At 35.5% G+C, this 26089-nt stretch overlaps 4 protein-coding genes across 4 annotated transcripts; all 4 read right to left on the reverse strand.

The window, feature by feature from the left end:
* Positions 1-509: 509 nt before the first annotated feature.
* Positions 510-7325, reverse strand: LOC133301572 (transcription termination factor MTERF4, chloroplastic). The gene is made up of 5 exons (XM_061501225.1): positions 6297-7325; positions 5707-5820; positions 4208-4390; positions 1543-1760; positions 510-1119 (listed from the first exon to the last, which is right to left on the reverse strand). The coding sequence occupies exons 1-5, from the start codon at positions 7206-7208 to the stop codon at positions 765-767; spliced, it is 1782 nt and encodes a 593-aa protein (XP_061357209.1). The 5' UTR covers positions 7209-7325; the 3' UTR covers positions 510-764.
* A 1751-nt stretch (positions 7326-9076) lies between these two features.
* Positions 9077-10554, reverse strand: LOC133301555 (uncharacterized). Its single transcript, XM_061501199.1, has 4 exons — positions 10501-10554; positions 10159-10362; positions 9689-9839; positions 9077-9579 (listed from the first exon to the last, which is right to left on the reverse strand). Exons 1-4 carry the CDS (start codon positions 10552-10554, stop codon positions 9077-9079), a joined length of 912 nt encoding a protein of 303 aa, XP_061357183.1.
* A 2701-nt stretch (positions 10555-13255) lies between these two features.
* Positions 13256-20266, reverse strand: LOC133301556 (U-box domain-containing protein 35-like). Its single transcript, XM_061501200.1, has 10 exons — positions 20138-20266; positions 18855-18979; positions 18542-18663; positions 17752-17960; positions 17625-17670; positions 17080-17413; positions 16068-16169; positions 15552-15980; positions 13754-14515; positions 13256-13669 (listed from the first exon to the last, which is right to left on the reverse strand). Exons 2-10 carry the CDS (start codon positions 18912-18914, stop codon positions 13592-13594), a joined length of 2142 nt encoding a protein of 713 aa, XP_061357184.1. The 5' UTR covers positions 18915-18979; positions 20138-20266; the 3' UTR covers positions 13256-13591.
* Positions 20267-22712: 2446 nt separating this feature from the next.
* LOC133301557 (pollen receptor-like kinase 4) lies at positions 22713-25580 on the reverse strand. The gene is made up of 3 exons (XM_061501201.1): positions 24866-25580; positions 23891-24544; positions 22713-23353 (listed from the first exon to the last, which is right to left on the reverse strand). The coding sequence occupies exons 1-3, from the start codon at positions 25578-25580 to the stop codon at positions 22713-22715; spliced, it is 2010 nt and encodes a 669-aa protein (XP_061357185.1).
* Between the last annotated feature and the right edge of the window lie 509 nt (positions 25581-26089).

Here is a 26089-nt window from a genome sequence, read left to right on the forward strand (position 1 = left end):
CAATTAGTTTGATATCTTAATATTACTTCAGCTCTTCCATCTTCTTGTCTAGCTTGGCTTCTATGATGGCGTCAAGTTCATTGTCTGAAGCCTTGTTAGAAGCCCATGCTTGAACTTACTTCCCAGGGATCATCCAAGATGGCAGCTTCTCATTCCAGTTGATAAGAATCTTAGGGATTTTAATATAAATTTGATAGAAAGAAAAGCGGTAACCACTTCGAGAGGGTCGTGTCTCCCAATGAAAAGCTTTAGCTACTAATGTTCTTCCTTAAAAAATTGCCATATGGCATGTAGAATATATAGTCCTAAATACTTATTAAAATATGAAACAATACGCAAAGAAAAATACCATAATTAAAGGAAGATTCTCGTTAAAATGTGGAATTACTTAATCAAAGAAAAGTACCAACAAACAAAAAAAAAAATACAATAATTCCAAATATTTTGGTGTCCGAACACTTCGTTTATTCTCATCATTCATCATGAAATCAACCCGTCCTAGAGTCATTTTTTCTTAGAAGAGTGAATAAAGCTAGGTCGGAGCAGCTTGCAGAGATCATAAAAACGTACATCTATTAATCATATAATAGTTTCTCATTTGGTGTCCACTTTTTGTTTTTAAAAAACTCGATTGATTTTTACTGTAATTGAAAATAGAGGAAAAAATTTTCTTTTAAAAATGATTAAAAGGGACCCGACAGTATCCGTTGTGATAAGCTGAATTTCTGAAGGGAAATGGCAACGAAAAGTAGTAAGTACGATATTTACAACCTATCATGAGAAGATGGAGGAGGAGGAGGAGGATCGAGCATCCCTCCGACACCCATAAAGTCACAGGCAAACTCTTCATCATTTTTTCCCAACATATCCTTTAAGCTACATTCGATATTCCTTCCTTTCAGCACCCAATGTCTTGGCTTTATCCTCTTTTCTAATGAATAGCTAAAATACCTAGGGTAGTCCACCACATCTCCTAGTGGCCTCTCCATTGAGTTTACCAGGAATTCTATTTTTGGTCTCAGAACCTCCTCTATACTGTACCCAAGGAGAGGAGAAAATGTACGTACCATAAATGCTACGTCTTTCTCTGAAATCCCTGACTTCATCAAGTACATTATCCTGCAGAAACATCAACAGATCAAGTTACTAAGACAATAACTAGAACGACGCCTCAATCATTCCATCAATCTAGGTGAGAAGAAAAACACTTCATGTTCCACTTTTCTGTTGATGCAATGTAACATTGGTCACGATGCAGTTGAAGAAAATGGAAATTCAACCTATGTTTTCGTGCAACTTTTAAAAAAAAAAAAATCTAATGATCAGAGAAAACTGAAACTTGCAAAAGAGCGTTACCATGTTTATATGATTCTAAAATCTAAAGTATTAAGAATTATTATAGAATAGTAGATACTCGCTGCCAGAAAATGACACAAGATGCCCAGGTAATGTACTAGATATTGATTGGGTGAGAGTCAACAAATATGAATGAGACTAGAACAACAGTAAACAAAAGATAAAAATTATGAGTCAGAACAATACCGTTGCGGTAAAGTTTGGTCAATGTCAGACAGAAGTACTTCTGGATACTTTCTGATAACCTTAGGAAGGTAAGTTTTACAAACACCAACCCCATAAAGGAACTCAATCTTTCTCTGTAGAGTTTTATCAATGCTGGCAGCAAAAATTTCAGGGCAGCGGGCAAGTATTCTCCCTATAGTTTCTTTATCAAAACCTATATTTTCGAAGAACAGAACAACCTGTACATAACAATGAGCAAGAGCTTATTTTATAAACAAATTAAATGAAGTAGCAACAATAAGTATAATAAATACCTATCTGCAGCTATGACAAACAAAAACAGTAACAATTCAATCAAGAACTTTTTTCTTATAGACAACAACATCATGAACCAACTACAATAGTCAAAGGTAGGATCAAATAATGAAGAATCGATCAACAAAAAAGGGTGCATTGTATTGAGATTTGACATATTGGTGGGACAAGAACAGCAGATTCAGAATAACAAATAAAAAAGGAGGATAGAGATAAGTCAAAAATACAAATGCAGGTATATCGTATGGGTATCGATATTGGATACAGATACATGACCAATTTTGGTATACATGCATCATAACCTAACTATTTCTAGCTTGTCCAGAAGACATGCTTGACAAAGCACCATTCTCATTTTCAGGTCACTAAACTTTTCACATCCTCAAACCTTCACTCAGGTTTAGCCGCTTTAAACAATCCAAATAATGGCAATTAATGTCATTTTATTCCATCCCTTTCCATCAATCCAAACATATCCTCAGTAAAGCTTCAACTATAGCCATGGTAAAAATGAATTGTTTTGACTTAAAAAAAAATGCTTTGCTTTGTTGATAGAGAAAGAAATATATTGATGAAAAGTTGGAAAGTACAACTAGGGGATTATAAGATATTTCCAAAACTAAAAAAAAAAAAGTCATGATGATTTGTCCTACTGTCTCGTAACCAGAACTGCACATAAAACACATGTTAGGAGAATGAGAAGTGGAGAGGCCTACAAATCAGCAACAAGTCTTTGGTAACAACCATATTGAGTACTTACTGACATTTAGGAAAAAAGGGCAACCTTAGAGGGTGCTTCGGGACTGAAAGTCCCAAGTCGAATTAGAGCTCTGAAGTAGAATAGAAAATTTTAACGGATGAATTATGTAGAGAGATAATAAAGTCAAGGAAAAGTCTCTAAGAAAGGAACATTCATTCCCCACCAAGTGTTGTCCCAAACTTTATACAAGTACCATTACCCAAGTTAAAAGTAACTGGCAGTCTAAACGAGGGACTAGCATGGGTTGCAGTGATAATTGGTCAGCATCCCACTACTTTTGATCTAACCCATACTTACTCTAAATTACTTGATGCCATGACAAGGTAGTCTAGTCTGTGAAGGAAAGTGCCATAGCCACATTGCTGTCAAAGCAATGTTTTTAGACACCAACTTCCCAAGACCCAAACACCCTTCTTTCTTAAGCCTGCAACAAACCTCCTAGCTGACAAGATTATCTCTTATCAGCTAGCCCACAACAAACCAGAGAAACTCCCCCACAATATTATCTATCCTTTGAGTCAAGCCTGCATGAATTCAAAAGGTAAAGGGGAATGCTAGATGAGCAAGTCTAAAAGAGAGTAATCCAACCTCCGAAGGTGTGAAAGCACCATTTCAATTTCTATACCCTTATAAGTCTTCTCACGTACAAGACTTCAAAAAGAAATAGCCCAATGATTACCACCAGACAAAACTCCCGAGTAAGAGGCCATATGAATATACATATTCAATTCAGCCAAACCAATCTTCTAGTCAGATAAACCTTCTGATGGGAAGCATCCTATAGTAAGGGTACACTCTAGTAAGCCGAATGGGCTCTTGTGTGAGGAGACATGTTTGAGAAATATAATATAAGACCAATCATCTGGCCTTCACCTAAAAGCTTAAGTTGTTGGGTCGAATTGGTTCTTTACACATTCAAATTGGGATTGCAGTTAGATATATGCAATTATGTTGTGGTTAGTTAGTAATATAAATGGGAGAAATAAATAATAGATAGGTAGTTAAGAAATCAGTAAGTGTGTGTATTTGGGAGACACCAGAAGCCCCTCTAATGCTTTACATTTAATGTCTATATAATTCATGTATTTCTTGTATGAACATACCATTGTAATACATTTCCTTCATATTCATTATCCCCATTCTCTCTTCTATCACCTTCAAACCAGAAAGGGCCTACCTTAAGGTTAGAAAGAATATTCACATAACTATCACTAACGTCCTCTAGCAACAGCCATGATTAAAATTAATGGTATGCATATTGTCATGAACCAACTAACCCAAAAGCTTAAGTTGTTGATTAAAGACACATGAATGGTCTTATACTTTTATAACATCTCTAACATGTGTCATCAAACAAGAGTCCTTTGGACTTAAAGAGTGGATAATATACAAGCCCACCTACTTTGTGCTTAGTTTCAATTACTTTTTATTTAAGAGAACGAGGGCAGGAAGGATCGAATTCAAAACCACTTGGTCATAGAGCTCTAATACCATGTCATGAACCATCTCAAAAACTTACATTGTTCAATGAAGACACATGAATGATTTTATATTTTTATAACATCTCTGAAGCATATCATATACTTGATTAAAGCAAAAAAGAATAAATACCTGTAGAAAATCTTTCGGCTTCCGTAATAGTAGCTGAGGACTTTTAGCAATAACTCGATCCAACTTTTTGCTTTGAACTCCTAGTTCAGCAATGTGATCCAACATCAACTTCAGCTTGCTAGTTGAACAACCCAATAGATGAGGTTGGCTTTTGATTGCACTATCTATCCATGTCTTAGGAATCTATAATGAAGCATTCTATTATTAGTCCCGTGCTTCTATAAATCACTCTTCCAGTCAAATTAATGAAATATACTTCCCTATCCACTCACCCATAATGCAAGTACCACAAACATTGTTTTTAAAAGATACAAGCATATACACGTGGAACAAATTGAATTCTTAATAAGGCACCAAAAGGACCAAGTCACCAACCATAATCATATGGATATGACATAGACAAATCTACATAAAAGGAAGTCTAATGACTTAACTGCACTGAATTTCTAAATAAACATTTTGGCACAAAACTGCATGCTAAAGCTCTCCCCATAAGGCCAAAGGTAAAATAAAGGTCATAGCTTGTGGTCCCACCCCCCCAACTTCTAAGCAGTTGAAGAAACAGAACAATAAAGATTGTCTTATTTGGTTTGAAAATCAGTAATGCTATTGCTAATTAAAATTCATGAACATTGCGAATAACTAATTACATAATCAAGAGGAGATTGGTGGACGAATAGTTACTTTCTCATTTATTAGTATATAAATACTTAGCATAGTGTCTTACTGATGTCTTGTACGTGCGAGTGCGACCATCTATTTTTTCTTGATTGCTGCTGCACTGTATGATTACTCTACTAGTGACTATACTAGATTATGCTCTCTGTTCTGTTAAGGAAGGTAGTTACACTGTTGTAACAGACTCAATACTGAGTCAACTGTGATCTGCTCTCTAAATAAAGCTTGCCTTGTAGTAGAACACTTTACAGAACACTGTTCAGTTTTCTCTCTCTCTCTCTCGAACTCTCTTTCTCTCACTTTCTTGATCATTATATTAACAGAAAAGTACTAATAACAGTGATAATGAGTAGATTGTGCAAGTGCATTGATTCCAGACCACGAAACATTGCTATGTAAAAATATAAAATTTTGCTGTTTATCTTGAATTAATTTTAACCCAATAACTTGTTTCATTGCAACTTCCTTGTTATTAAAGGTCAGGGGTAGGTTGACTTGATGCCTTATTAAAATTGACAAAGAGCACCTTCAGGCATTAAATTTAATATTACAGAAGTATATCTTATGGTGGTAGCAAATACGAGTATATGACCTTGTATCCTGCAGCTCAAAAAAGGACTGCAGGTGGGGCAGTCCAAATCTGACAGCCTCTAATTTTTTACACCATATTTGTTTTTAATATTTTCATGTAAAAAATTAACAATTCAAACTAATTAATGACCTTAGTTTGCTTTTAGTGATACGTCAACTTTCATAAATACAGCTACAGATGCATCCAATATCATTTGGACAGAAGAACTCATGATCCAGCAGAACCATACCTGCTCGGAATATAAAAAGTCAAGGATCTCCTTATAATTCTCTTGAATGCTTGTAGATAGGACCCAAGGATATTTTAGCAATAACTTGACATGATCTTTATCCACCACATCAATCTACAAAAGAATATATGAGTAATTAATCAATTCAAGGTAGAAAATGACATTAAACATAGTGATGACATTTAATTCTAAGCCCAAAGTACCTATGCTAGCAAAAGAGAAGTGTTTATGATATCAAAATCACCATCATAATCATCTTAAGAGCAATGAAAGGTCACAATTGCAAAAAGGTGTACATTAAAGCGTTAAAACAAGGTAAATTCCGCTAAGTAATTGATTCAAGCATTGAGAAGCAAAAACCTTGAGAAAAGAAGGAAAAAAGCGCAACTAAGTTGAATCAAGGGAGGAGAGACAAAATCCATCGAAATGCACAGTTCAGAAAAAAGACAGCACAAAAAATGCAGGTTTCATGAAAAGAAAAATTGAAACTCTAAACATTACAGTAAGTAACTACGATTTTGTGCATATAAAGTTCGCGGATTTTGTGAATATAAAGTTCGCAGATTGAATGCAGAATAAAATTGATGTACCTCATTCAAAGCTAGGACTCTAGTTTTCAGGACTTGAACATTCCACAGCAGAATGGGAGGAAAACCCAATATTATGTTTGGGATGCGAAATCTGGGGATTCCTATACTCTCGAGGAAATCCACAGTACGTGTCATGTGGTTGTTTACTGATAACAAAAGTAGACGGGGAAATGATTCAACTAAATAATGGAAAGCGGAATCTTTGGAAGCCAAAACGTTTAAACCTCCACGCCTAGCTTCAACCTTTTCGAAAAAGGATAGAGTGTGTTGTAGATCTTCGTCAATTGAAATTGATAAGTGGAGCATCATGCGGCGAATATTTTTGATAAGGAATTCATCAGAATGAGTGAGTTGCTTCATATATGTAACCTTGTGCATGAGAGAGGGGAGGGTGTCATCAGATAGATATCTAGCGAGATTCATAGACCAAGAGAGAGTGAATCCCAGACTCTCTAGGTATGCAACTTTCCCATTGTCACCTTTGTGAGCAGCAATATGAAGAAGCTTCTCCTTGAAGTTGGAGCCCGCAATTTGTTTATCGGAATCAGAATCGAAATCCCACAGCTGCTCCAAATCCCTCACACCTTCCATCAACATGTTCAGATAAGCGGGTGAGTTTGATGCGATGGATAGGGAATCTTCCTCGGACACCCCAAATTGTTGGAGAAAACTTGAAACAGCCATACGCCCTTCCGAAACAGAATCGGAACCGGAACCCGAACCAGAACCAGAACCACAACGGCAATTTGATCTTCTTCTTGTTCTTAATCTTGTGTGATAATAATGAACTTCGAATGGAGACGGAGGATGTGGATGTGTGAATGAGATGCACTTACTGTTCAACAAAGAAGACTGAATCTGGCGTGGAAGCGCAATTGGGAGAAAGGGATTTGAGTGCAACTTAGATAACATGTTGATATTAAGGATAAGGAGCTAAGCTACCACACCACAACCACAACCACAACCACAACAATTTCTTCTCTCTCAAATTACTCAACTCCACCTCCACCATCACCTTCCCTCCCTCTTCGTATCCTAAAACCCTGTAAATCTAAAACCCGCGTACCGGTCTGCAAAAACCCATTCTATATATGAACCGGTTTTTTTAAAACAGTTCAACAAATCGAACCAACCGGTTGGTTTATCACCCTGACCCAAACCGAGTTCGGAATATCAAAATTCAGAACCCTAGCCTCATTGTTGTTTCATCACTTCCGTTCATCTAATCATCTAATCAAATCTGAGTTCTGAGGTGCCGTCCCTCCCGTGATCATCTTCCATGAACCCGATTCTCTTATTTATATACTGTTGTTTCCTCTTAAATGGGTATTATTTATTTGTTGATCTTACGCCTTCTTCTTCAAAGGAAATTTTGTTTTTGTTGGTCTTGATTTTCCAGCAAGAAATATATCTTCTGATGTCATTCATAAAGTATCGGTTCTGTTTCCAATGTGTTGGTCATGATATGTAATTAGCTTCAAATTCAGCAGCTACATATTCTTCTGTCATGTCCTTGGGTGTAGGGAGTGGTAGATATCCATCATTTTTGCTCTGTTCACTGAATTAGGACGTGCATTTCATTTTCTACCTTAAATCCTATCACTTGGTCTTTCATGCCATAAACTCGTATTTCTGGACAATATCAAAATCAAATTCCTGGTGAATTTTGTCGAAAACGTTTTTCTCCTTGTTACACTCAAGGATTACGATCCTCTGAGCTCCGGTAAACCTAATGGTTTAGGGTTTTTGCCTGAGATTACATAAATTTAATAGTTCCTAATTAACTTGGAGTAATGAATTTAGCATGAAAAATACATAAATTCAGATAATATTTTTAATTGAAGATGAATAAAATATATTTTTGACATGACTCAAATAACTTTATACGTGTTAATGTTAAATAAAATGTCTACAGTAATTTTATATTAAAACCATAAAGAGTTGATGAACCTGATTACTTGTGCTTTAGCTATGGATACAAATGTCTACAATAATTTTATATTAAAACCATAAAGAGTTGATGAACCAGATAACTTGTGCTTTAGCTATGGATACTTGGCGAGGAAGTGATACTGATGACCCATAAAGAACATAATGGCATATTGCAAAGGCTACTAAGGAAAAGAATGTTGCTCCGACCTATTTCCATCCCCATAAGGTCAAACAGAAATGCCACTTTCGAATTCTGAACAAAATGTGGAGGTTTGTAGTGTTTGTTTGGTTGAAGGTTTATTTTGGGACTGATGAGAAAGTGTAAGTGGATATTGGAAAATACCACGTTTGGTTCAGTTTTTTTTTAAAAAATACTTGGCAAATAGGATAAATGGAAAAATGACTTTTGTGTTGATTTTTGGATGAAATTCAATGTTACAGAATACCACATGAGATGTGATATTTTGAGATAACTGGGGAAGTGAAAAAACAGGTGCAAAATTTCTTCCCGAACATAGATTTTGCATATTTAAATAAATTTCTCTGGTAATATTTCGGTCAACCAAATAACTTTTTTTATATTTTCCTACCAACTTATTTTGCAAGTATTTCTCTAGTAAAATTTTTTCTCTCCAATTAGTGCTAACTGCTGAGCATGCCAGATTTATTTACATGTTGCAACACAGCAAATGATGATATTAACATGAAACACATATGAGTGGGGTAAAAAAAGATGTAAATGTCAAAATCTAAACCACGTATGCATATCCCAACACTCAGATGCAGCCTATCTACAAACCACTCTCTCATAAATCATAATCCAATCCTTTTGAGATAAGTAACTACATTCAGGCCCAAGTTCCCTTGAGAAGGGGACTTGTAGTTGTAGATGAATCTCCAAATGTGTTGAGGAGATCAGAGCAGGATGCATCTTCCGTGAGAAGCTCGAGACCCAACTCATCTTCAATATGGTCAGAAGCAGATATGAGCAAGAATTCGCATCCTTCATAGTTGAGAAAGTCAGGTGGATCAGCGGGACCGAACTTGACATGACCCAGAAGCCCTTGCAGGTGGGCAGGGAAGACTACTGCCTTGCGTTTCTTTAGGACACCTGATCCTGCCTTTTCCGGGTTCTTTATTTGAATTATGAATGAACCCTCGCGTTCAATGTTCAGTGATTCCTGAGGCTCCTTCTTCTCACCTTCAGGTGGAAATTCTAGCTTGTAGATCAAATGGGTATGACTTCTTTTCCCTCCCTCTGCCATGTGCCTTAAAATCCGGTATATGCCTTCTCCTACTGCTCTCGCAGCACCACTATGTCTGTGTCCTCTAGTTGAAGTTTCATACTCCCCTGCCACCGATGCCATTCAACATATCATTTCATATACATACATTCATGTAAAAAACTCACGTGAGTTTAAATTAGCAAATAAAATTTTATATAAGAATGTGCACTTTACCTCCTTTAAGGGAAGTCTTCAGATGATCTGCTTTTGTGGTAACTGTCTCTACAAAACCCCAGTAAGGTCGGCTTTTCTCGCTCGGATCAGGAAGGCTTTTCCGTCCCATTACAATCAAACGAAACAATGATTTCTCTTCAATGTTTATTTCCTACACACGCGGTTGAAGGAAATATCTCAATTTTACATTGTTACTTGTAAGATAAGACACAGTTTATTCAGATTACTTATTTTATGTCTAGTATAATATCTTTCTTTTTTAAAAAACAAAAACATTTTTATATAAACCTATATTTGGACTATAGGTTATGTTCTTTCTAATAATAGATTAGAAATACATGAGTGTGGTCCCGTATTGACTTTTTTGTCTACGTGTAATATGAGAAAATTTTTCATGTAAAATGAGAAAATCAATTCACTTTAATTAATCCTATGATCCATTCATAGCAAGTAGCAACAACAACTTTCACCTGGCTGCAAGTGCCATGTTCCCCGGGTAAGTTTGATCCTTTCTTGGCACCTTCGTCACCTCCGTCGAGCTCTTGCTTCTCTTCCACCGCCCTTTCACCGGAATCTGGCCGCATAATAATGTAGAAACGCTGGACATCATCAGCGCTGTGAGCTTCTTCCTTGCCAACTTTTGGCCTGTAGAAAAAAAAAATATCCCCTCTCTCCTGCATTATTTTTTACAATCACTAGTTGAAATGGCCAGACATAATTTTCATCTTAAAATAAAAATTAAAACTCGAATTTTTACTGTGGGAAAAAAGTAAGATTTCCGAACGGACACCACAGGAGAGAGAAAGAAGAACCTGAATTTCAACTTGGGGTTCTGGTCGGGTCTTCTGCTCTTGGCCCTGTCCCATTAATTCTTCTACAAAGAGTTGTGTATCTTTTCCAGAGATAGATGACAAACAACATTACATTACAGAGCATGCTCCCTAGTTCTCCATATTTTATATGGAAAGAAAGTTTAAACTGTTTACTTTAAAAAGAGAAAAGAAAAACACGAACAATAGACACGTCACTTAAACGAGAAACCTCCCTTTTGTGCGTAGGCAGACACGTCCCAAAGCCATTTACAGTAAGTAGCACATGCATGTCTGCCACGTTATTTGATTTTAGGGTGCCAACTGCCAACTACCAAGTTCTAACTCTCTATTTCTATCTTCTTCTCCCTTTTGTCTTTTCCTTTTTCACTTACTCAATTTCGTTATTATCAATTGACCCACCACTATTTGGTCTCTATCTTTGTCTAATTTATTCTCTTATGTATAATCATATGTAATGGTGTCCTGTCTTGTAACGAAGTGGAATTGACGTGATTTAATTAGAAATTATAGTAATTAAAAGGATATGATATTATATTTACTTTTTTGGTTGATGCTTACTTTACTTATTCATTTTCAACCTATTATATCATACATCAAAATATCAAAAGAAGAGAAGAAATAAAGATTAATTCTAATATAATAATATTGAAAATAAATACATATGAAGAAAAGAAGGTATAATAATTTTTTTTAAATGATGAGATTACGTCCTCTTGACTTTAAAGATTTTTCAAAAATTTACTTGAAACAAGGTGTGAACTCTTGACCCAAGCAAATTTTTGAAATCCAGCTGTCAACTGAGCTATCATTGGAGTTAAAGATATAATATCTTAACAGGATAAAAATAAGATAGAATATTATATCTATATTTTTTTTCATATTTATTATACATACTCATTTCTAACACCGTTAAATTAGAATATCAAAAACCGAGAAAAAGAATAAAGATCAATTTGAGATTCTGCCTTTTAAGTATTGGAAAAAAATAGATAAAGTACACATAAAAAAATAGGTAGAATGTTTTATCCTGATGTAAATATATTATTTTTTAGTTTAAATACAACATTGATTTTTTATCTAGTTTTACGAAGACTAATAAAAAATAAATAAATATATATATATATATAAAAATTAAAAAGTATTTTTTTATATAAATTTTAAATTTATCGCATTAAAAATATATCTTATAAAGAAGGATCAATTTACACCTCTTTTTTTCCGACAAAATCACTCTTATCCCATGAAATCTATGAATTAATCTCTATTAAAATTTCTATTCCTATGTTGAACAGAACTACATCCAGTCTTGTGCTTTATGTTCCCATTAGCACGCGTGGCAGGTGCCATAGGAGAACTTCTATACGTCTTGGCCTAAGCGGAAGCTTCTAAAGTTTACAGTGGGGAAACAAGGCTTTTTGACCCTTATAACCCTTTATTATTAATTAATTATCGATTTGACCTTGATTATAAACTATTTCAAAAATTTAACCCCCTCAGAAAACATAACACCAATCTGCCCCTGTTTGACCGTTGACCACCAAGCCTACCCGGGTACACCCCTCTGTACCCGGGTATTTTTTGAAAAATTTTGTCTACCCGGGTAGGGAGGAGTGTACCCGGGTATTGTTCTTCGTACCTGAAAAATTGCTTGAATTATTTACCCGGGTAGAGAGGGGTGTACCCGGGTAAATCTTCGACCACCCATTTGGTATTTTTTCTCTCTTTTTTACAGCTAATGAGATAGATCAGTATTATCAAGTTAAGCATGCCTAACCAATTTGAAGAGCTTTTAGCTTTGAGAATGGATTTGAAATTTCCATACATCAACACTGTATTGCTCATCAAAGCGGTCCCTGTTCGTATCGATTATGATGGGGTCTACTTTTATGTACGTCAAAATCGCGCTCCTATATATAAATATGGTACCGGGTCTATTGGGGAGAGTGAGACGGAAAGAAAATAAAGACAGGGTTCATGGTACAGAAATTTAGTGTGAGCATGTAGCTTTTCATTTTACTGGTAAATGACGAATTATCACGTTCAGGGAAGACATGCATGGGACAAGGTTTGTGGTTGTGGATTTATACTGTTAACTGAGAATTCTCTTTCTGAAATAATCATTGAAAAATATTTGTGTGCTTTACAGACCCAAAAAAGTTGCAGAGGCAGAGCACGTGATAGTCGGTGCCTCCATATTCAAAGCTTGGAGAAGAAGAGTGCATGAGAGATCCAAAGAGTAATCATACCGGGTGATTGAAGATTTACCCGGGTACATCCCTCTCTACCCGGGTAAATAATTCAAGCAATTTCTCAGGTGCGAAGAACAATACCCGGGTACACGCCTCCCTACCCGGGTAGATAAAATTTTTCAAAAAATACCCGGGTACAGAGGGGTGTACCCGGGTAGGCTTGGTGGTCAACGGTCAAACAGGGGCAGATTGGTGTTATGTTTTTTGAGGGGGTTAAATTTTTGAAATAGTTTATAATCAAGGTCAAATCGGTAATTAATTAATAATAAAGGGTTATAAGGGTAAAAAAGCCGGGGAAACAAACTCGTTGTATTCTTCAATTCTTTGTATGTTGTGTTGATTGAGGACTTTGATTTGCATTGCATACATACCACACTGGAGTCTGATGAAGTGTTTGTTCATGCATATATTTTTTTCTAAAGAAAAATGATATAATAGCAGAACAGAAGGGTCGTACTTTTCGTCAGAGTATAGAAATTGCACGGTTTACATTCTCTAACATATTTACATATTACAAAAAATGGGATTATCATTTGCCCTGTGTGTCTTCTGAAACCTCACTCATGGGGATCTAAGTTAAATGAAGGATAATTTACTAGCCTAGAACAAATGCCTTACTTTTTGTGTGAGTATATATTGTCTTGAATAACTTGGATGTATTATCAGCTTCAGCCAGGGAAACAAATTTTGGTTTGATTCCTCTTCTGCCGGAGTGTTTAGTTCAGGTGAGCCTGCATGTTCATCGAAACAGACAGCTTTTACTCTACATTATAGAGTGAGGTCTCGTCTATTTAATATCTATATATTTTATTTAAACCTGCTTAAGACTTCGCTTCTGTGGGCGTTGATGGAGTTGATGAGCTTCCTGAATGTACAAGCCGCGGGTCGCTCATCACCTCCTGCAAAATTATTAATACTATGAATTAAGCAGCATTATTTAATTATGGTTCGATGTAATGTGAGCTATTGTCATATAAAGAAACCTGTTGCAGGGAAGCTTCACTGTGGTTGGGGGAAGGCGCAATAGAACTAGTGCCTCCTAAAAAGATGAGACTCATATTTTCTTCGGCAAACTCTCTCAATTTATTGAGCTCTGGCAACACCTCTATGCCAAGGTCTGGCCGATCTTTTCGCCTGAGTTGTGCACAGTTGACAGCTATCTTTGCAAGGCACAAGGCTTGTTCAAGAGGCCAGTCAGTGATCGATGGGTCAAGCATTTCCCCAAACGTGTCATTCTCAATAGATTGTTCAACATGGTGAGCCAATCCCATTGGTGGCTTGCCTGTCAATAATTGAAGAAATATGATCCCCAGAGAATAAACATCGGATTTGACACCAAGCATTCCTGTTTGCTGATACTCAGGATCAATATAACAGAAAGTTCCAGCCGCTGATGTCATGCAGCATTGTGTTACATTTTCAGCTACAGCAGGGACAAGTCTTGCCAATCCCACATCACTAATCTTAGTTACATAATTCTGGTCTAACAAAATGTTGCCTGGTTTCAGATCACGATGCACCAAAGGCTCAGGCTTTGTCTGATGGAGGAATAGCAAGCCCGTCGCTATCTCTGCAGCAATTCGGAACCTCAGCTGCCAAGACAGAACACTCCTGTTCCTTTTTCGAAAGAGACAATCTTCTAAGCTTCCATTAGCCATATATTCATATATCAATATGCCATACTCTGGACACGCTCCTAGAAGAAGCACCATATTAGGGTGGCGCATACAGCTAAGTATGTCAACCTGCATAGGAATAAGAAATTTCGCTTCCACAAGTTAAAAGGATATTTCAGAATTGGTATTCAATTTCTAGGCATTACAATGTATTATGGAATATTTCCATATCCTAACCACCTACCTAAGGATCCCTTAAAGGATAATTACTCAATTATCCTAACAATTGAATCTGAATATTATTGTATATTCAAGTGTGTATAACTGTACAAGAAGACTCTCTATTTATAGAGACTAAAAGACTTAATGGGCCAAGCCCACAATCTAGACTATTCTAATAATAATAGATTAATATTATTTCTAACACTAACAATATAAACAGTAAGACTGCTAAAGATAGAGTGCCTATCCCAATAGTAAAGAAGTTGAATCCACAACTGAAAGATCTACACAAACCCAAGAGGTAACCAGGTACACACTTTTTGACCTGTTTACTATTGCTGTCAATACTGTGCACACACCCACATCTTAGCTATAAGCCTATTGCTTGTGTGCAGTGATTGGAGTGTTGGCTATAAACCAATTTAGATACCTATCTCTAGGATATTTCTGAGCGCATACCATACGGTATAACAATACGGTCTTATAGAACCTAACACAATGGTACACATGCAAGGCTCGTGGTAACCCTATGTTCATTTCATATTTAAAAATATTAACATGGGGTGATCCATATCTATGTATCTAGAACGAATTAACACACAAAGGGTGGTTACCCCTCAACAATTTTGAATTTTAGGGAAACAACTCTTGTGGGAGTATCATATCTGATCAGTTTAAAATGGGCCAAGCTTGTGAAGATTCCTCATGCTCAAAGAAAATAATAATAATAATAATAACAATAATCAATTATTCCAAGGGTCATTCGTTGGTTTAGCCTTGCTTTTGCGCTTTTAGGTTTACCCTTGATCCATAACTGCCTCTCTATCATTGGAAGTAGATTAATTTTTTTTTTTTGGTCTCATAAAAAGACAAGCTTAGCTGTGATGAAAGCATTGCATGAAGTAAAACAGTAAAAAACACAAAAGTGGTTCTGGTTGATCACCTCTTGCTGAAACTGTGACTTCCCTTGAGCAGCATCTGGACGTAGAACCTTGACCGCCACTGGAGTGTGATCAAGGTAACAGTTATAAACAGGGCCATAACCTCCTTCCCCGATTTTCAGAGATTCAGAGAAGAAGTTCGTGGCTGCTTCAATCTCCTCAATAGTGTATTTCCTATATCTTTCATCAGTTTGGGCTAGATTGTCCAATAGTTTCTTCATTTCCTCTACTTCTTTAAGAGATTTAACTTCAACACTTGCTCTTCTATGTGATTCCACCTCTGCAATTTTCTTAGCTGCTTCAGCTGTTTCCATGGCTGCCTTACTTCTTGCTTTCTCTTTCTCCGCAATTGCCAGAGCTGCTTCCTCGCCCAATCGTGTCTCTTCTATTTTTTTTTCTTCCTCAATTCTCCAGTTGTTCAGCTCCATTAACTATAGGAAACAAAAGAGTAGAACCAGTTGAAATCGAAATAACACATTTGAAAAAAAAAAAAAAAGGAATTATTTTTCAGATTTTACCTTCTGTTGTGCTGTAAGTGCTTCTCTGCATGCTGTACTGTACATTTCCATCGTTTGCTTTAACTCAAGCTTCAGCCTCCTCATATCAGTTTCTGCTTCATCCTAAATGTTATAGCAAAAGTAAGTGGATACCTTTAATCGTGAGGTATCTTTGAAGATATTTTTAGAAATGGAGTGATATATTCTGATATAGCTATCTGTTGAGATATTCAAGTGTGATGAGTCCTACATTTGTTGGTAATGAGCTAAGTAAAAAGTATATAAGTAAAGGGACCCATGAACCCATTGCCTTAAGGTTTTGGGTTGAGACATGGCGTCGGATCCACTTGCTACTGTTGGTGTAGCCTTAGCTCATTGATGGTGGCCCCCGCCACGGGCTTCCCCTGGACCCGCTTGACATTGGAGTTTGAGGGAACGAATTTCCCAACTCTGGTATCAGAGCCGGATTGGGCTCAAGCTAGCCTAGTGATTGGCTAGGAGGCGGGTCGAGTACTTTGCGCTTCGGGTACTCGGTTGAGGGGAGCATATTTGGAACTTCATGGTATACTCATGGATTGGCAAGTTGCTATTTGGAAGGCTGCAACTTCTTAACCACTGCAGTATCCACTCATGCTAATAGTTTAGCTAGCCTAGTGATTGGCTAGGAGGCGGGTCGAGTACTTTGCGCTTCGGGTACTCGGTTGAGGGGGAGCATACCAATGGTGGGTTTCACACTTAAGGGGGAGATTGTTGAGATATTCAAATGTGATGAGGGAAGGGACCCATGAACCCATTGCCTTAAGGTTTTGGGTTGAGACATATAGTGTCGGATCCACTTGCTACGGTTGGTGTAGCCTTAGCTCATTGATGGTGGCCCCCGCCACGGGCTTCCCTGGACCCGCTTGACATTGGAGTTTGAGGGAACGAATTTCCCAACACTATCTAATTATATTTAATTTTGGAAAGATATTGATATCTAATCAATTGAAGTCACGATAAATATATAAAAAATAAAATAAAATAGAGTGCTCACCATGTTCTGTGATGAATATGAAAACGATGTTCTATTGCTTTCATGTGAAAACGACGTATCTGGTGAACCGGACTCAGGGAACTTGAGTCCCAATCGGACAGATCCAAAGCTACGATCTGAACTGGTAGAAACTCTACGATCTGAACTAGTAGAAACTCTATGATCTGAACTGGTAGAAATTCGTGAAGTTCTGCCCGAGTCAATACAGTCATAAACATAGGATGAACATCCACTGCTTGGCCTCTCAGAGCTTACAAATGATATGTCCGTATCTGATTCTGCAAAGTCCATGCATGACATTACACTCGAGTCTCTTCCTCTTGCAAATGGTGACCTGCTTGAACCACGGAAACGATGTTATTCTGAGTCTAGGTCATATAAAGGTTGATTGCACCATTCCTCCCCCAAAAAGGATATACGATTTTATACACTTTCACTTTGAGTACCAAGTCAAATAAAAAATTTAAGCCATCGACCATGAAATCAAATGGATCAATGCTGAAAAGATGATTATCAAAAAAGTTTGTTTTGAAGGGATGACTTACTTAATGGACTCATCCATCCAGCTGTGAGGTTTGATTGATGTCCTGTCTGCAGCATATATGTGATCAAAACATGATTAAAATTGCAAGAGCATAGTTCCCGAACAATCTGTATTTCCCAGAAACAAACCTCTCGAATTTATACGTCTAGAGGGCATCTCAGGTTGATTTCCATCCTGGTTATTTAGATTATATATATGGCTCAGAAGTGGTGAGGTATGTGGGGCTGGACGAGAAGCATTCCTAACTGAGGAGATTTTCCCCTTAGAAATGACAAACACGGTACAGAAATCTGGCGACCCCTTTGATATGTTGCTTGGTGTACTTGATGACTTAAATCTGCACAAGAAATGGCCAGTAAACTTAAAGAAAGGTTCAAAACTGTTAGAGAATATATAAATCATAAGAAAGGTTTTGAGTTGAAATTGGTTCTTAACATGGTATCAGATCCTCAGTGACTATATGGTCACTAGTTCGATACTCACCGCCCCTCACTTTCTAGTAGAATTAATTAAAAAGCACAAAAAAGTAAACCAAAAATTGTGCCTGTGCAATATCCACGCTTCAGGCCTAAGGGGCTCTTGCGTGCGGGGATGTGTTAGAGAACATATAAATCATTAAAAAGACCCTCACCCAACACCTTAAGATTTTGGGTTGAAATGGTTCTTTAACAAAAATCCGCACTTAACAAACTAGAGACTCTTTTTGGGATTTTATCCATATATGCTATATAGATTGCCTTGTTCTCCTCTTGTTGGCTTCCCTTTTGCAATATGTATCCACCAAAGGATACTTTTTCTGCAAACATAATGTTTGTTCCTTTCCGCTAATATCAGAATTACTCTCTTTAAAATAGTTATGAATGCAATCTAAAATTTGCTGGGGTTCTGGTTAATTTAACTCGAGATAGAGGACCTTACCTAATAAAACCATGCCTTGATGTTGCACCAACCACCAAGTTCTCAATTGCAGCATAAGAGACATATTCTGTTATTGCTTTCACCACGTCAGAGTCTTCAAGTAGGACATCAAGGCATTGTATCTAACAAAATATATAACAGCAGTAAGCAATGTGGAAAAATATATGTACATAATTTCTTAACATGGTGTTCATTACAATCTGAATATAAAAAGAGGACGGAATTTGATCATGGTCATAAAATATCATTATTGTATTTGCTGTGTAAACCAAGTAAATGTAAACCAAGGGAGAAATCTGGCTGTCGAACCTACATCTTTGCGTGTACAATAACAATGGAATGTAAGAAACAGATCTTTGGTAGTGTTATCCATTTGGTGTCTCTGTGGAGATGCATCTGAACTGTTGATGTTACATACTATGGCATGGCTACCTCCTCCTGCATTTGAAAAAGATAGAGTTTTGTGTTGAGATTTAGTTATATGGGTTTAAAGTTTCTTCTAAAGTTATATTAAATAACTTTATCTAATGTTTACTGACAAGGCTCGTGTTTTTTTTTTTCTCTCTCTTCTATTCGCATTAGTCCACATAGACTCCACATACTTTTCTGTGTGTATTTTGATAAACATTAGATAAAATTTTCTATAGTTATATTCATATGCACCATCTCCCCCTGTTTTGGTAAGAATCGCATCATGATCAGTGCACCCAAACAACTAGTGCAATAATCTAATCCACTATTATATGTAAGATTACATTAATTTAATCTATTAGTCTATTCTCCCTTACAAAATGAGACATGTTATTGTAATTTTTTTTTTTCCTTAAAAAAAATTATAAATACAACTCTTTTAATTAACTATACTTATTTTTTTTATAATTTTAAATATTTTTATTTAATTTATACTTTTTCATTTTATATGAATTAATTATGTATATCTCTCTTGACTGTGATTTTTTTCTTCTCTAAAATTAAAGTATGAAATTTTTTCTCTTATAATTGTAATTTCTCTTATTATTATTTTTTTAATTTGTATTTTTAAATTTCATTCAAAGTTAAAAGTATAGTTTTTATTGTGAGGGTAATCACTAATGTATAGTTTTTATTGTGAGGAGGCATAACATATAACGTTGACTTGCTCACAGTGCCTCAGACTAACTGTCTCGCCGTCCTTTCTTTTTTAAGTTAGAAGTTACTTATAACCATAAGTTAGGTCAGACAGATTTTAAGAAAAACTTTTATAACAAAAAGTTCTTTTTTTATACTAAAGAAAAAAATTAAAAATTAAAAACTCCTAAAAAGAGCTTTTTTTTAGCTTTTATCTGTTTTTCTTAACTTGTATGTTTTTTTTTTAAAATAAAGAGCGATAAAGATAGAAAGAAAGATAATTTTCTTAAAATATATGCTTTTAAATAATTTTTAAGCTAAAATTTTTATATAATTTTCAAACAGTTTTTAACTTTTTTTTTAATTTTTTTTTTTAACTTTAACTTATAAATACATTCTAACATATTAAAAATAAGAGGATAGAATGCTGTAACTATAATTTGATTTTGAACAACTGTACCGATCCATGACTTGAAGAAAAGGACTTACTGGAAACAGGAGAGGATTGGCGATGCAAAACGTGGATTAGAAGAACAGTTTGACCTCTGCTAAGAAGATTATCAGCAGCCCATTTAAGAGCGTGTTGGCTTCCTTTATCCTTATCTATAGCCACCGCCACCAATCCATTTCCTCCTCCTCCCTTTCTAATCCCTGACGCCTTCAGATTTGGAAGCCACATTTGCTCTTCCTCCCAGCCAACACAATTCTCATGTCATCACCCGATTTAGTGACAAAACTGTTTTTCAAAATAGTTCTTTAACGATTCTTGAATATGATTTATAGAAAACTAGCCCTAATTTATGGCCAATCAGTCAAACTTTTCTTTTCTTGTCCTGTTAGTTAAAAGCGCAAAGCGCAACCAAATAGAAACGAACAGCGGAAAAAAATTAGTGCCAATAATATAGCACTTGTACAATTGTACTTCCTTTCCCTAATGGGTCCTCCTTTAACGAAAGATTACTGGTTCAGATTTCACCACCATGTTCATATTTAGAGTACGGATAAATACTTTTTTGTTTTTGAGGACGAGTACGTTTATATTTATCGAATATAAACTTTGGTTCACAATTTCTTATAACCATGTCTTAATTATTAATTTTTGTCAATTAATGGTTAAAATTTTTATAAATTAAATTTATTAAATAATTATTAATTCACAATAAATGACAACTGTTATTGACGGAAAGATATGGTTGTAAGAGTTTGTAAACTATTTAGGTTGTAAATATAACCCCTCCCATATAAATTTATGTCATTTTAAATGAGAAAAAGATATAAATTAATATTTTTTATTTAAAGTAGAAATTTAAAAAATTATTCACTTTCTTTCTCATGACTTTCATTGTGTGTATTTCTTTCACTTAAAATGACATAACTCTATGTTATTTAAAAGGAAAAACATCTTGATTAATTATTTATTTAATTAATTTTACTTCCCTTCAACTAATTTTTCTCATCTTTTTAGAATATTTATTAAATAATTTAGTTAAATAACAGTATTATATATAAACTTAATCATTAATTTCACTTGAATATAATAATTTATATAACTAATAAATTAGAACGTTAAATTAATTAATAAATTTAATTTCTTTATAATCTTTTTCTCTTTATATATAGTTTATGGATTATTTTTTTTGCAGTGACTACAGATAAGTTATATACAGTATAAGCTTAATACGACATCATTTTAGGACGGAAATAATGATATTTTTATAATTTTAATTCATTTCAGGATTATAATAGTCTTTATATTTATAATTTTTAAGATTTCAATATTAAAATGACGTCGTTTTGAGAATAAATACAGATAAATTATCTGCACTAACTGCATAAACATTTTTCCCATAGTTTATACTCCTCGATGTAGTTTTTTTTTTTTTTTTTTTGGTGAGGTAGTCCTCGATGTAGTTAATTATAAGATATATGATATGTCGCCTCCTTTTTTATTATTTTTTTTCTCTTCTTGATACGTGATATTACTAAGGCTTCTCTTTGAGTAGACATCAACGGTGGGTTCAGGGTTCCCTCATGAATAAAATGAAAATTAATACATTCCTATGATTATCTCATGTATGACTTTCTCCTATGCTTTTGTGACACATGATCAATGTATTCCAATTGTCTGAGGAAATATTTGCACAAATTCATGCACACAAGTTATTTCTCTAAACTAAACGAAAAAAAAAATTAATTACATAAATTATTGTGTCCTACAATTTTTTTAATTTTTTAAAAATAATTTATTAATTGTTGATTGACTTAACTAATTATTAGTTAAAAAAGAATCTTAATGCAAATCTCAAGTTATCATAGGAAATGAAATTTAACGTTTTTCTTTCTTACTCATGCAGTGCTACTTCATTTTCTTTTCTTTTTTTATACATTATATACTACATTTTATTATTATTAATTTAGTATAACTTTAAGTTTATTTTTTGAAATGGTACACTACAAATTGTGGAAAAGTGTTAAGTCTCACCCATGACCTCGTCGCAGTTCTTTTTTAATAAATTTTTAATAAGGTCGTAGACACTAAATAGTAAGTACAACTTATATATAAATTTAATTTTTTAATATTAATTTTATGAAATTATTGACTTGGTAATTGACTTAGTGCAAATTTTTTTTGAAATTATATTAGTAAATTCATACATACGGACAAAGACTTATATTAATAATTGATTTTTATGTAATTTTCTTAATATGTGGGCATGAACTACAATTTTTTAATGCTGCAGCAGCAGTTATTTTTTAAAATAATATTTTTCCCAAAGTCATGGACATCAAACAAGACTAAGGCAAAATCGTGAACAAGAAGTACAACGTATTTTGATGTCTTACAATAATAAGGTGTTATTTATATAATTTTAGCAGTCGGAGAAATCACTGTAAATACCTATGTTATGTTAACATGAAAAAGACATAGACGTAAAAATTAAACTAACTAATAAATGAATTAAAAGAATTAAAGGTTAATTAAAAGTATATATTAATCTTCATGGGGAAAGCCAATTTTGTAGCTTGGAAAAAAAAAAATGTGAGTGAGAAGTGAGATCAATCATCAGACAGCTCTATAAGCATCCCTTTCTGTGGTGATGAGAGTTGAAGAGTATTGATCTCCATCAGTTTCACCCTCTTTCAAGTCTTCAATCTGCTCAAGAGCTTCCTTGATATCGAGCCTTCTTTCCACATTCTCCTCACAACAACTCAAGCCAATCTTTAAGAGTTTGAGCAATTCAGCTTTACTGTTTCCGATTCCTGTCATCTCAACGTCAAAGACATCACTGGTGCGTTTCTCGGTAATCATGATATTGACCCAACTGGCTATGTCAGAATCAGGATTATGCCTGTGTGTGAGATAGTTCTCTGGGAATTTGCCAGTCAAGATCTCAAGTATGAGAATTCCTAGACTCCAGACATCAGTCTTCTTTGTAATGCGTCCAAGTTGAGCGTACTCGGGTGATTTGTAAGGCATGATGATTTGTTGAGCATGGTCAAGGTTGATCATAGGACTCAGGGAATAATCAGTTAGTAGAGGCTCAAAACATTCATCCAAAAGCACATTTGAAGATTTGAGGTGACCATGAGGCACAATCACGCTTGGGAGTGCATTGTATAGGTAAGCCAAACCCCTCGCTACACCTTTTATGATTTTCAAGCGGGTTGGCCAATCAAGCCCAGGCTTTTGATAGTTATGATTACCTGCATATAGCACATGTATATGGGTTATATTTATCTCATATAGATAAATTAATTTCCTACACACACATAATAAAGATGGATCACATATCTATTTTTTCTCTTTCCAATTATTTGTGGGTTCCTCTTATAATTTTTGTCACTAACATGAGATAACTTATCTCCATCAACATAAGAAAAACATTTTTCTATATATATATATAGGGATTTAAGTTTCTCCTTTAACATAAGAATATAATCATCTTACACTAACATCGAATCTTGTGCCAAATCTTTATACTTTTATTTTTTTTTTCAAAACAGGTAGGCCCCATCAATTATGTTTCACATACATGAGATATCAATTCTCCTTTTAAAGGAGAAATGTTTAACCCATATATATATAAGAGAAAAAGTTTCTGATATTACTTTAGACAACTTTGTCTATAAAGTAACTTTAGAAAAAATAAATCCATATATATATATATATATATAAAAGATGTGATTGATGTATACGAAGAATGGAATGGAATTGAATTGAATTATATATTAATTAATTACCATGAAGATTGCTGGCCAAGCAACCGTTGTCAACAAAGGAAGTGAGCAAGAGTTTCTCTTCTTTCCTATAATAATAGGCCAAGAGAGGGAGAAGATTGGGATGGTTGAGGTTGCCAAGTCTTCTCATGTGCTCATGGAACTCCTCTCTGGGCACATTGTTCATTTGTTTGTACCTCTTGACAACCACGGCTTGGCCGTCGAGAACCACAGCCTTGTAGGAAGACCCAAAAGCGGCACTGCCAAGAATTTCAGCAGAGGACCTTAGCAAATCCTGTAAATCAAACTTGAGTCTGTCATGCCTGAGGAATGTCAGCTTGCCTTGTTCCCCCCTCTTTGAATGTCCATGACCATGATCCTTAGGAACTGCATCATAGTGTTCCGCTAGGCTTTTGGTTTTGACATAAGTGGGAGTAACGTATTTGTTGGAGGCCTGGAACGTTGAGGCCTTAAAGTGGGATTCGGATTCGGATTGGGATTGGGATTGGGACCTGAACCTCACGCGGCGTATGACCAAGACTGCAACCAGGATGGCTAGTATGAATGCTATCATGAATATTATAAGTAAAATTTTCAGAATGCGCATTCTTGCTGGAGTCTCATCCACGGTTGCTTGACACCGATTCGTCAGAGGTGGCCCGCATAGACGTGTGTTGCCTGCATTAATGCATTCAGATATATCTATCTATCAATTCGATCGACTAGCTATATATATATATATAGACACACACACACGTAAGATTTACATTTCTGCAGTTGCTGTACGTGCAGCAATCAAATACTTGCCATATATATATACTTGAAAGCATTAAATGCGAAGAATCATAACCATACAAAGGATGAAATCATTAAATGTGAGGAATCATAATCATACATCATAATCATAATCATATATATTTGTGTAGAAGAACATCACTATTCATTAGCTAGCTAGCTCATCAAGGATACATTTATATTTATATTTATATATATATATACCTCTAAAGGAGGATGCATCGAAGGTGGTTAGATTGGCCGGGATGGGACCCTCTAACTCATTGTTAGAGAGGTTGATGATCTTCAAATTGTTGTGTTGAAAATCAGGGATTTGACCTTGAAACTTGTTGGCGTCGAGCCTAAGGACGAGCAGAATAGGCAAGGTAGCAAGGGAGGAAGGAATTTTGCCGGTAAACTCGTTGTTGGCCAAATACAATTTCCTCAGCTTAAGCAAACCGGCAAATGCATCGTCAGGTATGTTCCCTGAGAAATGGTTGTAGGACAAGAAGAGGGCTTTCAAATTTGGCAGCAACTTGATGTTGGGCAAGGGACCCACAAAGGTATTGTTCATTAGGCTAATGGTCCGAAGAGCGGACATTAAAGCGAGGGATCCCGCATCAATGTTGCCTGTTAGACCCATGTTCTCAAGTCGCAACCCCCAAACCTTGTCATTCAAACAAAACAGGCCAACCCAATTGGAAATGTTGCCATTGCAAGGTGGCTTTGGGTTTATGGATGGATCCCAACTGCTAAGGGCTACCACATTCTTCAATGAATCCTTGAACTTCAAGAGCGCCTCAGCATCTGAAGAGCCGCCGCATGAACATGATGATATTATTGATAGCAATACCAAAACAACAAAGGTGAACGACAACTTGACATTATTTGATGCTGCAGGTGCGCGCACAAGCGAAGCAGAGCGCGCGCCCATTAGCATTGTCAATGACGATGACAATGACAATGATAATGAGAGGACAAGAAACCCAAAACAAAACCCACAATTCTTTTATTCTTAGCAGCAAGGCATTGGTGGCATTCGGCTGCATGTCATTCTTTTAACTCTCTTTCTCTTTTATTGTTGTTGATATTATTATTATTATTATTATCATACAGCACCAAAACCAAACTGCTGATAATCTCTTTCTTAGTCCCTAGCTAACAGCACCATCAACCTAGCTTGGCCTTTGGACATTGATAGATAACAAATTACTAATGATCAGAGAATAATGACGTGGATTAGAATTATAATATCAGCAGCCCATTTAAGAGCGTATTGGCTTCCTTTATGTTTATCTATTAGTCACTGCCACCAATCCATTTCCTCCTCCTCCCTTTGGAAGCCACATTTGCTCTTCTTGGCAGCCGACACAACTCTCATATCATCATCACCCCTCAATACTGAAAATAGAAAATTACTCTTATTCTTTTACACGAACACAATAAACA

This window comes from Gastrolobium bilobum, unplaced genomic scaffold (genome assembly GCF_033153095.1).
Source record: "Gastrolobium bilobum isolate Gb01-03AN ecotype WA unplaced genomic scaffold, APGP_CSIRO_Gbil_v1 utg34075, whole genome shotgun sequence".
Taxonomy (NCBI): Eukaryota; Viridiplantae; Streptophyta; class Magnoliopsida; order Fabales; family Fabaceae; genus Gastrolobium; species Gastrolobium bilobum.

Coding starts and splice junctions, on each gene's coding strand:
- LOC133301572 (XM_061501225.1), bottom strand. CDS start 7,208: ATGTTATCTAAGTTGCACTCAAATCCCTTTCTCCCAATTGCGCTTCCA. Junction 5,821..6,296: donor GAGTCCTAGCTTTGAATGAG/GTACATCAATTT, acceptor ATTCTTTTGTAG/ATTGATGTGGTGGATAAAGA. Junction 1,120..1,542: donor GACCAAACTTTACCGCAACG/GTATTGTTCTGA, acceptor ATGTTTCTGCAG/GATAATGTACTTGATGAAGT.
- LOC133301555 (XM_061501199.1), bottom strand. CDS start 10,554: ATGGGACAGGGCCAAGAGCAGAAGACCCGACCAGAACCCCAAGTTGAA. Junction 10,363..10,500: donor AACCCCAAGTTGAAATTCAG/GTTCTTCTTTCT, acceptor AAAATAATGCAG/GAGAGAGGGGATATTTTTTT. Junction 9,580..9,688: donor GAAGACTTCCCTTAAAGGAG/GTAAAGTGCACA, acceptor CATCGGTGGCAG/GGGAGTATGAAACTTCAACT.
- LOC133301556 (XM_061501200.1), bottom strand. CDS start 18,914: ATGGATAACACTACCAAAGATCTGTTTCTTACATTCCATTGTTATTGT. Junction 17,961..18,541: donor TCAAGGCATGGTTTTATTAG/GTAAGGTCCTCT, acceptor TTTCTTGTGCAG/ATTTAAGTCATCAAGTACAC. Junction 14,516..15,551: donor AGTCACAGTTTCAGCAAGAG/GTGATCAACCAG, acceptor ATTCCTATGCAG/GTTGACATACTTAGCTGTAT.
- LOC133301557 (XM_061501201.1), bottom strand. CDS start 25,580: ATGCTAATGGGCGCGCGCTCTGCTTCGCTTGTGCGCGCACCTGCAGCA. Junction 24,545..24,865: donor CGATGCATCCTCCTTTAGAG/GTATATATATAT, acceptor GCATTAATGCAG/GCAACACACGTCTATGCGGG. Junction 23,354..23,890: donor CTTGGCCAGCAATCTTCATG/GTAATTAATTAA, acceptor TGCTATATGCAG/GTAATCATAACTATCAAAAG.